The following is a 13,525-nucleotide window of genomic DNA, read 5'->3' as shown; positions in this document are numbered from 1 at the left end:
CATTGTCCAGTTCAACCCGGGCCAGCGTAATAGAAGTCACCTCAATAGCAGGATACCCTGTTTCGCATGTTATTTTGGCATTAATTCATGTCACATATCAGTTTGCAAACAATTAATAAAGCCGCATGCAAACATGTTCTCTTTCTTGCGTAAGGCAGCTCCTAAATGCAGGTGTTTCAGCCTCACTCAGTGCTTTCTGGGGTGGTGGGGCAGCCAGCGGAATATACAGAGCGTATGCTTTGGTAATGTTCTCTAGTTGCGCCGTGATTGGTTCAGTGTTCTGTCACTCACTATATAACCGCAGAATTTGTATTTATTGTTAATTTAACTAGGCAAGTCAGTTAAGAACAAATTATAGATACAAGGTATCGGTGCTCATCGTTACACAACAAATTCAACAATGAGTGGTTTGGAAGGAATCAGTGGCTAACTGCAAGCGTTGCACATCACTCGCTATTTTGTTTGGTCCAAGTCTGGGTTTAAGGATTTAAAACATCTGTCTGAAATGGTCTCTAGCAGTACAGAGAATCCTATTTCTCACAGATCCATCTGTATTGATCGGAACAGCCAGAGTCCCACCATGCTCCTGAGTCTGATGACTAGGAGTAGAAAAATGCACAGTTCTCAGCTACACCACCATTAGGCTCTCCACTGTTCCAATACCTGTAGAAGAAACAACAGATAGAATCAGGCTCTCCACTGTTCCAGTACCTGTAGAAGAAACAACACATAGAATCAGGCTGTCCACTGTTCCAATACCTGTAGAAGAAACAACACATAGAATCAGGCTCTCCACTGTTCCAATACCTGTAGAAGAAACAACACATATAATCAGGCTGTCCACTGTTCCAATACCTGTAGAAGAAACAACACATATAATCAGGCTGTCCACTGTTCCAATACCTGTAGAAGAAACAACACATAGAATCAGGCTGTCCACTGTTCCAATTCCTGTAGAGGAAACAACACATAGAATCAGGCTGTCCACTGTTCCAATACCTGTAGAAGAAACAACACATATAATCAGGCTGTCCACTGTTCCAATACCTGTAGAAGAAACAACACATAGAATCAGGCTGTCCACTGTTCCAGTACCTGTAGAAGAAACAACACATAGAATCAGGCTGTCCACTGTTCCAATACCTGTAGAAGAAACAACACATAGAATCAGGCTGTCCACTGTTCCAATACCTGTAGAAGAAACAACACATAGAATCAGGCTGTCCACTGTTCCAATACCTGTAGAAGAAACAACACATAGAATCAGGCTGTCCACTGTTCCAATACATGTAGAAGAAACAACACATAGAATCAGGCTGTCCACTGTTCCAATACCAGTATAAGAAACAACACATAGAATCAGGCTGTCCACTGTTCCAATACCTGTAGAAGAAACAACACATATAATCAGGCTGTCCACTGTTCCAATACCTGTTGAAGAAACAACACATAGAATCAGGCTGTCCACTGTTCCAATACCTGTAGAAGAAATAACACATATAATCAGGCTGTCCACTGTTCCAATACCTGTAGAAGAAACAACACATAGAATCAGGCTGTCCACTGTTCCAATACCTGTAGAAGAAACAACACATATAATCAGGCTGTCCACTGTTCCTGTACCTGTAGAAGAAACAACACATAGAATCAGGCTGTCCACTCTTCCAATACCTGTAGAAGAAACAACACATAGAATCAGGCTGTCCACTTTTCCAGTACCTGTAGAAGAAACAACACATAGAATCAGGCTGTCCACTGTTCCAGTACCTGTAGAAGAAACAACACATAGAATCAGGCTGTCCACTGTTCCAGTACCTGTAGAAGAAACAACACATAGAATCAGGCTGTCCACTGTTCCAATACATGTAGAAGAAAAAACACATAGAATCAGGCTGTCCACTGTTCCAATACCTGTAGAAGAAACAACACATAGAATCAGGCTGTCCACTGTTCCAATACCTGTAGAAGAAACAACACATAGAATCAGGCTGTCCACTGTTCCAACACCTGTAGAAGAAACAAAACATAGAATCAGGCTGTCCACTGTTCCAATACCTGTAGAAGAAACAACACATAGAATCAGGCTGTCCATTTTTCCAGTACCTGTAGAAGAAACAACACATAGAATCAGGCTGTCCACTGTTCCAGTACCTGTAGAAGAAACAACACATAGAATCAGGCTGTCCACTGTTCCAATACCTGTAGAAGAAACAACACATAGAATCAGGCTGTCCACTGTTCCAATACCTGTAGAAGAAACAACACATAGAATCAGGCTGTCCACTTTTCCAGTACCTGTAGAAGAAACAACACATAGAATCAGGCTGTCCACTGTTCCAATACCTGTAGAAGAAACAACACATATAATCAGGCTGTCCACTGTTCCAATACCTGTAGAAGAAACAACACATAGAATCAGGCTGTCCACTGTTCCAATACCTGTAGAAGAAACAACACATAGAATCAGGCTGTCCACTGTTCCAGTACCTGTAGAAGAAACAACACATAGAATCAGGCTGTCCACTGTTCCAATACCTGTAGAAGAAACAACACATAGAATCAGGCTGTCCACTGTTCCAATACCTGTAGAAGAAACAACACATATAATCAGGCTGTCCACTGTTCCTGTACCTGTAGAAGAAACAACACATATAATCAGGCTGTCCACTGTTCCAATACCTGTAGAAGAAACAACACATAGAATCAGGCTGTCCACTGTTCCAATTCCTGTAGAGGAAACAACACATAGAATCAGGCTGTCCACTGTTCCAATACCTGTAGAAGAAACAACACATAGAATCAGGCTGTCCACTGTTCCAATACCTGTAGAAGAAACAACACATAGAATCAGGCTGTCCACTGTTCCAGTACCTGTAGAAGAAACAACACATAGAATCAGGCTGTCCACTGTTCCAATACCTGTAGAAGAAACAACACATAGAATCAGGCTGTCCACTGTTCCAATACCTGTAGAAGAAACAACACATAGAATCAGGCTGTCCACTGTTCCAATACCAGTATAAGAAACAACACATAGAATCAGGCTGTCCACTGTTCCAATACCTGTAGAAGAAACAACACATATAATCAGGCTGTCCACTGTTCCAATACCTGTAGAAGAAACAACACATAGAATCAGGCTGTCCACTGTTCCAATACCTGTAGAAGAAACAACACATAGAATCAGGCTGTCCACTGTTCCAATACCTGTAGAAGAAACAACACATAGAATCAGGCTGTCCACTGTTCCAATACCTGTAGAAGAAACAACACATAGAATCAGGCTGTCCACTGTTCCTGTACCTGTAGAAGAAACAACACATAGAATCAGGCTGTCCACTGTTCCAATACCTGTAGAAGAAACAACACATAGAATCAGGCTGTCCACTTTTCCAGTACCTGTAGAAGAAACAACACATAGAATCAGGCTGTCCACTGTTCCAGTACCTGTAGAAGAAACAACACATAGAATCAGACTGTCCACTGTTCCAGTACCTGTAGAAGAAACAACACATAGAATCAGGCTGTCCACTGTTCCAATACATGTAGAAGAAAAAACACATAGAATCAGGCTGTCCACTGTTCCAATACCTGTAGAAGAAACAACACATAGAATCAGGCTGTCCACTGTTCCAATACCTGTAGAAGAAACAACACATAGAATCAGGCTGTCCACTGTTCCAACACCTGTAGAAGAAACAAAACATAGAATCAGGCTGTCCACTGTTCCAATACCTGTAGAAGAAACAACACATAGAATCAGGCTGTCCACTTTTCCAGTACCTGTAGAAGAAACAACACATAGAATCAGGCTGTCCACTGTTCCAGTACCTGTAGAAGAAACAACACATAGAATCAGGCTGTCCACTGTTCCAATACCTGTAGAAGAAACAACATATAGAATCAGGCTGTCCACTGTTCCAACACATGTAGAAGAAACAACACATAGAATCAGGCTGTCCACTGTTCCAATACCTGTAGAAGAAACAACACATAGAATCAGGCTGTCCACTTTTCCAGTACCTGTAGAAGAAACAACACATAGAATCAGGCTGTCCACTGTTCCAATACCTGTAGAAGAAACAACACATAGAATCAGGCTGTCCACTGTTCCAATTCCTGTAGAGGAAACAACACATAGAATCAGGCTGTCCACTGTTCCAATACCTGTAGAAGAAACATCACATAGAATCAGGCTGTCCACTGTTCCAATACCTGTAGAAGAAACAACACATAGAATCAGGCTGTCCACTGTTCCAGTACCTGTAGAAGAAACAACACATAGAATCAGGCTGTCCACTGTTCCAATACCTGTAGAAGAAACAACACATAGAATCAGGCTGTCCACTGTTCCAATACCTGTAGAAGAAACAACACATAGAATCAGGCTGTCCACTGTTCCAATACCAGTATAAGAAACAACACATAGAATCAGGCTGTCCACTGTTCCAATACCTGTAGAAGAAACAACACATATAATCAGGCTGTCCACTGTTCCAATACCTGTTGAAGAAACAACACATAGAATCAGGCTGTCCACTGTTCCAATACCTCTAGAAGAAACAACACATAGAATCAGGCTGTCCACTGTTCCAATACCTGTAGAAGAAACAACACATAGAATCAGGCTGTCCACTGTTCCAATACCTGTAGAAGAAACAACACATAGAATCAGGCTGTCCACTGTTCCTGTACCTGTAGAAGAAACAACACATATAATCAGGCTGTCCACTGTTCCAATACCTGTAGAAGAAACAACACATAGAATCAGTCTGTCCACTGTTCCAGTACCTGTAGAAGAAACAACACATAGAATCAGGCTGTCCACTGTTCCAGTACCTGTAGAAGAAACAACACATAGAATCAGGCTGTCCACTGTTCCAGTACCTGTAGAAGAAACAACACATAGAATCAGGCTGTCCACTGTTCCAATACATGTAGAAGAAAAAACACATAGAATCAGGCTGTCCATTGTTCCAATACCTGTAGAAGAAACAACACATAGAATCAGGCTGTCCACTGTTCCAATACCTGTAGAAGAAACAACACATAGAATCAGGCTGTCCACTGTTCCAACACCTGTAGAAGAAAGAAAACATAGAATCAGGCTGTCCACTGTTCCAATACCTGTAGAAGAAACAACACATAGAATCAGGCTGTCCACTTTTCCAATACCTGTAGAAGAAACAACACATAGAATCAGGCTGTCCACTGTTCCAGTACCTGTAGAAGAAACAACACATAGAATCAGGCTGTCCACTGTTCCAATACATGTAGAAGAAACAACACATAGAATCAGGCTGTCCACTGTTCCAATACCTGTAGAAGAAACAACATATAGAATCAGGCTGTCCACTGTTCCAACACCTGTAGAAGAAACAACACATAGAATCAGGCTGTCCACTGTTCCAATACCTGTAGAAGAAACAACACATAGAATCAGGCTGTCCACTTTTCCAGTACCTGTAGAAGAAACAACACATAGAATCAGTCTGTCCACTGTTCCAGTACCTGTAGAAGAAACAACACATAGAATCAGGCTGTCCACTGTTCCAATACCTGTAGTAGGAACAACACATAGAATCAGGCTCTCCGCTGTTCCAATACCTGTAAAAGAAACAACACATAGAATCAGGCTGTCCACTGTTCCAATACCTGTAGAAGAAACAACACATAGAATCAGGCTGTCCACTGTTCCAATACCTGTAGAGGAAACAACACATAGAATCAGGCTGTCCACTGTTCCAATACCTGTAGAAGAAACAACACATAGAATCAGGCTGTCCACTGTTCCAATACCTGTAGAAGAAACAACACATAGAATCAGGCTGTCCACTGTTCTAGTACCTGTAGAAGAAACAACACATAGAATCAGGCTGTCCACTGTTCCAATACCTGTAGAAGAAACAACACATAGAATCAGGCTGTCCACTGTTCCAATACCTGTAGAAGAAACAACACATAGAACCAGGCTGTCCACTGTTCCAATACCAGTAGAAGAAACAACACATAGAATCAGGCTGTCCACTGTTCCAATACCTGTAGAGGAAACAACACATAGAATCAGGCTGTCCACTGTTCCAATACCTGTAGAAGAAACAACACATAGAATCAGGCTGTCCACTGTTCCAATACCTTTAGAAGAAACAACACATAGAATCAGGCTGTCCACTGTTCCAGTACCTGTAGAAGAAACAACACATATAATCAGGCTGTCCACTGTTCCAATACCTGTAGAAAAAACAACACATAGAATCAGGCTGTCCACTGTTCCAATACCTGTAGAAGAAACATCACATAGAATCAGGCTGTCCACTGTTCCAATACCTGTAGAAAAAACAACATATAGAATCTGGATGTCCAGTCAGAGCCTAATACTCTGAACAGTGATTTCATAATGACACAGATTTAAATAAATGTCTTACGTTTGGGTCCGTAGTGTGTTGTCCACCCATTTCCAGGTCCCCTCAGTAACAGAGTCAGTCAGACCAATCCAGACATATTTCTTTACTCCACATAACCAATTGGCAAATGTCTGTAGTTGTGGGAGAGAGACAACATTGTTAATACATAGCCATTACCTCTCTCTCTCTCTCTCTCTCTCTCTCTCTCTCTCTCTCTCTCTCTCTCTCTCTCTCTCTCTCTCTCTCTCTCTCTCTCTCTCTCTGTCTCTCTCTCTCTCTCTCTCTCTCTCTCTCTCTCTCTCTCTCTCTCTCTCTCTTTTCACACACACACCTGTTTGTCTTGGCTGTTGATGATCACCAGGTCTGCTCCTCTATCTCTGCAGTCCTGTCTGCTCCTCTCCCAGGTGTTCTTCTTACTAGAGATGTAGTAACAACGGCTACCAAGCTTCTTCCATCCTTGCGGACACTCTTTAAGTTGAAAATGTCTCGCTTTAGTCACTTTAATATCACATTGAATTAAGTCTCAATCAAACACTTGAGGAAGACAGGGCACTAACTAATGGTCGGTTTGTAAGTCATAGATTTTTCCTTTAATGTAAGTTGAATTGCCTGTTTATAAGTGGCATGTGAACTGATACAGAGACTGTCAAACAGAACAGTCATTAGACAATTTCCCTCACCTTTCTCAACCAAAGATTGTTTCAGACGTTCTGTCTCTTTCTTTAGTTGTTCTCTCTCTTTGGTCAGGGTGTTGTATCTGGTCTGAAGATGGTCTCTCTCTTTGGTCAGGGTGTTGTATCTGGTCTGTTGCTGGTCTCTCTCTTTGGTCAGGGTGTTGTAACTGGTCTGAAGATGGTCTCTCTCTTTGGTCAGGGTGTTGTATCTGGTCTGTTGCTGGTCTCTCTCTTTGGTCAGGGTGTTGGAACTGATCTGCAACTGGTCTCTCTCTTTGGTCAGGGTGTTGTATCTGGTCTGTAGGTGGTCTCTCTCTTTGGTCAGGGTGTTGTATCTGTTCTGTTGCTGGTCTCTCTCTTTGGTCAGGGTGTTGTATCTGGTCTGTTGCTGGTCTCTTTCTTCGGTCAGGGTGTTGGAACTGATCTGCAACTGGTCTCTCTCTTTGGTCAGGGTGTTGTAACTGATCTGCAACTGGTCTCTCTCTTTGGTCAGGGTGTTGTATCTGGTCTGTTACTGGTCTCTCTCTGTAGTCAGGGTGTTATAGCTGGTCTGTAACTGGTCTCTCTCTGTAGTCAGGGTGTTGTTTCTGGTCTGTAGCTGGTCTCTCTCTTTGGTCAGAGTGTTGGATCTGGTCTGTAGCTGGTCTCTCTCTTTGGTCAGAGTGTTGTTTCTGGTCTGTAGCTGGTCTCTCTCTTTGGTCAGAGTGTTGTAACTGGTCTGTAGCTGGTCTCTCTCTTTGGTCAGGGTGTTGTAACTGATCTGCAACTGGTCTCTCTCTTTGGTCAGGGTGTTGTATCTGGTCTGTAGATGGTCTCTCTCTTTGGTCAGGGTGTTGTAACTGGTCTGTTGCTGGTCTCTCTCTTTGGTCAGGGTGTTGTATCTGGTCTGTTGCTGGTCTCTTTCTTCGGTCAGGGTGTTGGAACTGATCAGCAACTGGTCTCTCTCTTTGGTCAGGGTGTCGTAACTGATCTGCAACTGGTCTCTCTCTTTGGTCAGGGTGTTGTATCTGGTCTGTAGCTGGCCACTCTCTTTGGTCAGAGTGTTGGAACTGATCTGCAACTGGTCTCTCTCTTTGGTCAGGGTGTTATAGCTGGTCTGTAGCTGGTCTCTCTCTTTGGTCAAGGTGTTATAGCTGGTCTGTAACTGGTCTCTCTCTGTAGTCAGGGTGTTGTTTCTGGTCTGTAGCTGGTCTCTCTCTTTGGTCAGGGTGTTGTAACTGGTCTGTAGCTGGTCTCTCTCTTTGGTCAGGGTGTTGTAACTGGTCTGTAGCTGGTCTCTCTCTTTGGTCAAGGTGTTATAGCTGGTCTGTAGCTGGTCTCTCTCTTTGGTCAAGGTGTTATAGCTGGTCTGTAACTGGTCTCTCTCTGTAGTCAGGGTGTTGTTTCTGGTCTGTAGCTGGTCTCTCTCTTTGGTCAGGGTGTTGTAACTGGTCTGTAGCTGGTCTCTCTCTTTGGTCAGGGTGTTGTAACTGGTCTGTAGCTGGTCTCTCTCTTTGGTCAAGGTGTTATAGCTGGTCTGTAACTGGTCTCTCTCTGTAGTCAGGGTGTTGTTTCTGGTCTGTAGCTGGTCTCTCTCTTTGGTCAGAGTGTTGGATCTGGTCTGTAGCTGGTCTCTTTCTTTGGTCAGAGTTTTGTAACTGGTCTGTAGCTGGTCTCTCTCTTTGGTCAGGGTGTTGTAGCTGGTCTGTAGCTGGTCTCTCTCTTTGGTCAGGGTGTTGTAGCTTGTCTGTAACTGGTCTCTCTCTTTGGTCAGGGTGTTGTAACTGGTCTGTAGCTGGTCTCTCTCTTTGGTCAGGGTGTTGTAACTGGTCTGTAACTGGTCTCTCTCTGTAGTCAGGGTGTTGTTGCTGGTCTGTAGCTGGTCTCTCTCTTCAGTCAGGTTGTTGCCGCTGGTCTGTAACTGGTCTCTCTCTTTGGTCAGGGTGTTGGATCTGGTTAATTGGTTTCGCTCTGTGAAATAATACCATCAACGACCAAGGTAACATTGGAAAAGTTAATCTATCATTACCAGGGTTGGGTTCAATTGCATTTCAATTCCAGTCTATTCAGGAAGTACACTGGAATTCCAAGTCCAATTCTCTTCAATATTTTACAATGAGGACAATGTGGAATTGGAATTGGAATTTGGTGTACTTTCTGAATTGAATTGAATGGAGTTTAAATGGAATTGATCCCTGGTCATAACACCACTGATGATTAAGAGAAAGTTTGATTGAGAACATATCAAACTCACGGTAGAGCAACAGGCCTATGATCCCAGCCAATAGGAGAACACACAGCAGACCCAGACTCACTGCAGCAGCTCCAGAGGATCTCTTCCACCACTGATAAAACACTGAAGCACAAATTATTACCATAAGAACTTGCTCTTTATCAGCGTTGTATTTGAGTCTACTTTTGTGTCCATTTGCTCTTTGAAGCACTGAGGAAAAAACACAAACTTGACATGGGACAGAACACCAGAACTGAGTTCCAGCACCTCACATTTTATACTGCTTGACTTCCAGAACCTCTTATAGAACACTGGCTTAAACATATTGTAGAGTTCAGGCACCCAAAATGAGTACTGGCACCTATTTTAGTCCAAATCAAATCAAATTTTCATTTTTCACATGCTTCATAAACAACAGGTGCAGACTAAAAGTGAAATGCTGACTTATGGGTCCTTTTCCAACAATGCAGAGTAAAAAATAATAACAAATACACAGTGAATAACGAATAACATGAACAAGTAAAAATGACATGACTCTATACAGTCAGTACCAGTACCGAGTCCATGTGCACGGATACGAGGTCATCAGAAAGTGACTTTTTTCACATTTTGTTGTGTTACAGTCTAAATAAATAAAAATGTGTCACTGGCCTGGTCTGGAGTTATGTTTTTAGAAATGTTTACAAATTAATAAAAAATGAAAAGCTGAAATGTCTTGAGTCAATAAGTATTCAACCCCTTTGTTATGGCGAGCCTTAATACGTTCAGGAGTAAAAAGTTGTTTAACAAGTCACATAATACGTTGCATGGACTCAATCTGTGTGCAACAGTAGTGATTTTTGAATGACTACCTCATCTCTGTACCCCACACCTACAATGATTTGTAAGGTCCCTCAGTCGAGTAGTGAATTTCAAACACAGATTCAACCACAGAGACCAGGGTGGTGTTCCAATGCCTCGCAAAGAAGGGCACCTATTGGTAGATGGGTAAACTAAAAAAAACAGAGCTGTACAGAATAAAACTATTCCTAAACATGCATCCTGTTGGCAACAAGGCACTAAAGTAATACTGCAAAACATGTGGCAAAGCAATTAACATTAGGTCCTCAATACAAAGTGTTATGTTTGGGGCAAATCCAATACAACACATTACTGAGTACCACTCTCCATAGGTTTTCAGGATAAAAAAAAAAGAAACTGACTGGATTTAAACACAGGCAAAATCCTAGACGAAAACCTGGTTCAGTCTGCTTTCCACCAGACACTTGGAGATGAATTCACCATTCAACAAGACAATAACCTAAAACACAAGGCCACAAGAAGTTTGCAGAGTTACAGTTTACTTAAATCTGCTTGAAAATCTATGGCAAGACTTGAAAATGGTTGTCTAGCAATGATCAACAACGAATTTGACAGATGAAAAGAATAAATGGGCAGATATTGTACAATCCAGGTGTGTAAAAGCTCTTAGAGACTTACCCAGAGACTCACAGCTGTAATCGCTGCCAAAGGTGATTCTAACATGTATTGACTCAGGGGTGTGAATACATATGTAAATTAGATATTTCATTTTCAATAAATTTGCAAAAATGTCTTACATGTTTGCACTGCGTCGTTATGGGGTATTGTGGGTAGATTTTGTCCATTTTGAATACCAGTGTTGTAGTACTCATCCGGTCTCGAGACCACACAGTGTCTCGTGCTTGGCTCGATGTTGGATCCATTTGTACTTTTGGTCTTGGCTCTGTCTTGGACAGTGAGGACTCATACTTTTCTTCCTGAGACCAGCATAAAACCGCTTCGCCAGGCCAAATATATACACTCCTTTCTTGATACATTAATATCTTAACAGCCTTATCTATTACAGACAATGTTTGCGCAAACCTATAGGCCTTCAGTTTGTGACAGGTTCGTGATTGTTAAAGGACAGCAACCGTAACCACTCATGTAAGAGACTTTTTGTAAAACCCAAAGGGCCAGTGGTGTAGTGGAGGGGATACGCCCACTTTTGTTTCAGTGGTATACTCACTTTTAATCCCTACTGATGCGTATCATGGAGGTATGCGACTTATCAATGATGTAGTACAATAGAGAAATCATTCACAAAGTAGACAACACAATCGTAAAGCACGTGAAATATATTCACACAGGGTGGCTTTCCTTCACTGGGGTGGGCCGTTTGGGAACTTTTGAGCACCAAAAAAAAATATTGCTATCTGGTTGTAAATCACAGCTGGCCTGGTACATTGTTTGCTGACTACATTCAAGATGCACCGTTTCAGTTTCAATGACTCAATATTCTGGACAAAAACGAATAAATATAACTAAGGCTGGGTATGTCAATACAATCAAACTAGCAAGGGCAATGATCACAAGTCAGTCATAACGTCGCTAATAGTTTAGCGGATCTATTTATGTAGCAAGCAGTACTGAGGATACGAAGAGGCAGGACGCAGGAATCAACAATGTAAAGGTTTGCTTTAACACTGAGCAAGAGAACAACAACAACAACAACAACAACAAATACAACAACAACAACAACAACAACAAGCGCGTACAAGACATGACACTAACAATCACACACAACACGACACTGAACAGCCCAGGGCTATATAGGGGTGGTGATGAGATGATGAGGTGCCCAGGGCTATATAGGGGTGGTGATGAGGTGATGAGGTGCTCAGGGCTATATAGGGGTGGTGATGAGATGATGAGGTGCCCAGGGCTATATAGGTGTGGTGATGAGATGAACAGCCCAGGGCTATATAGGGGTGGTGATGAGATGATGAGGTGCCCAGGGCTATATAGGGGTGGTGATGAGATGATGAGGTGCCCAGGGCTATATAGGGGTGGTGATGAGATGATGAGGTGCCCAGGGCTATATAGGGGTGGTGATGAGATGATGAGGTGCCCAGGGCTATATAGGGGTGGTGATGAGATGAACAGCCCAGGGCTATATAGGGGTTGTGATGAGATGGACAGCCCAGGGCTATATAGGGGTGGTGATGAGATGGTGAGGTGCAGGTGCGCTGGAGGTGATTAGGGTGCGTTGGGTTTCCATTCCTGTGTTTGCCGAGGTGGTGCGCTCAGACCGGTGGCTCAGTAGGACCGGCGAATCAGAGCGCCAGGAGGGGAGCAACGGGAGGAGACGTGACAGATGATACTACTATGTATGCTGTGGCCCCGACTGGTGATCTGGCTGTGTCAAAACTACAGTCAGATTTTATAGCTATGCAGGAATCCCTTGCTGATTTAAAACGTGTGCTTAATACGAGCAAAATGGAGGAGACGTGACACTAACGTTACTTTCTGAAAGAACTGTACATGGAGGTAGGGGTCAAGTAACTAGGCAACAGGATAGATAATAGACAGTAGCAACAGTGTGTGTGTGTGTGTGTGTGTGTGTGTGTATGTGTGTGTGTGTGTGTGTGTGTGTGTGTGTGTGTGTGTGTGTGTGTGTGTGTGTGTGTGTGTGTATGTGTGTGTGTGTGTGTGTGTGTGTGTGTGTGTGTGTGTGTGTGTGTGTGTGTGTGTGTGTGTGTGTGTGTGTTGGGGTATACGTATGTGTCAGTATCAAGCACTATACCAGGATAAACTGTTACCTGATGGTTGATCACCAACTCCGTCCTTCCTGCAGGGCTTGATGGGTGTTTCGTTGCTGTATATACAATCAGCAATATCCATGGTCTTTATTTCATTAGGTGTTTTGCCTTTAAATCCATCTCTGTTTTCATACTTTGCCTCTGACATCTTTACAGACTTGTGCTCAAATGCAGTAACTTCTAATGTTGTAACTTCTACAGTTGTAACTTCTACTCTTGTAACTTCTACTCTTGTAACTTCTGCTGTTGTAACTTCTACTCTTGTAACTTCTACAGTTGTAACTTCAACTGTTGTAACTTCAACTGTTGTAACTTCTACTGTTGTAACTTCTACTGTTGTAACTTCTACTGTTGTAACTTCTACTGTTGTAACTTCTACTGTCGTAACTTCTACTGTTGTAACTTCTACTGTTGTAACTTCTACTGTTGTAACTTCTACTGTTGTAACTTCTACTGTCGTAACTTCTACTGTTGTAACTTCTACTCTTGTAACTTCTACTGTTGTAACGTCTGCTGTTGTAACGTCTACGGTTGTAACGTCTGCTGTTGTAACGTCTACGGTTGTAACGTCTGCTGTTGTAACTTCTACTGTCGTAACTTCTACGGTTGTAACGTCTGCTGTTGTAACTTCTG

The 13,525-nt window shown here is 42.6% G+C and overlaps 1 protein-coding gene across 1 annotated transcript; it reads right to left on the bottom strand.

The window, feature by feature from the left end:
* Positions 1 to 428: 428 nt before the first annotated feature.
* LOC311119734 (uncharacterized protein) lies at positions 429 to 12,974 on the bottom strand (the record flags this gene model as incomplete). The annotated part of the gene is made up of 6 exons (XM_084194396.1): positions 429 to 663; positions 6,736 to 6,872; positions 7,085 to 7,581; positions 7,972 to 9,028; positions 9,312 to 9,413; positions 12,893 to 12,974. 6 exons carry the CDS (start codon positions 12,972 to 12,974, stop codon positions 640 to 642), a joined length of 1,899 nt encoding a protein of 632 aa, XP_084050522.1. The 3' UTR covers positions 429 to 639.
* Positions 12,975 to 13,525: the final 551 nt, after the last annotated feature.

This window comes from Coregonus lavaretus, assembly GCF_964263955.1.
Source record: "Coregonus lavaretus genome assembly, contig: HAP1_SCAFFOLD_336, whole genome shotgun sequence".
NCBI lineage: Eukaryota > Metazoa > Chordata > Actinopteri > Salmoniformes > Salmonidae > Coregonus > Coregonus lavaretus.
The sequence above is the reverse complement of the archived record's forward strand: the minus strand, read 5'-3'. Positions and strand labels throughout refer to the sequence as shown.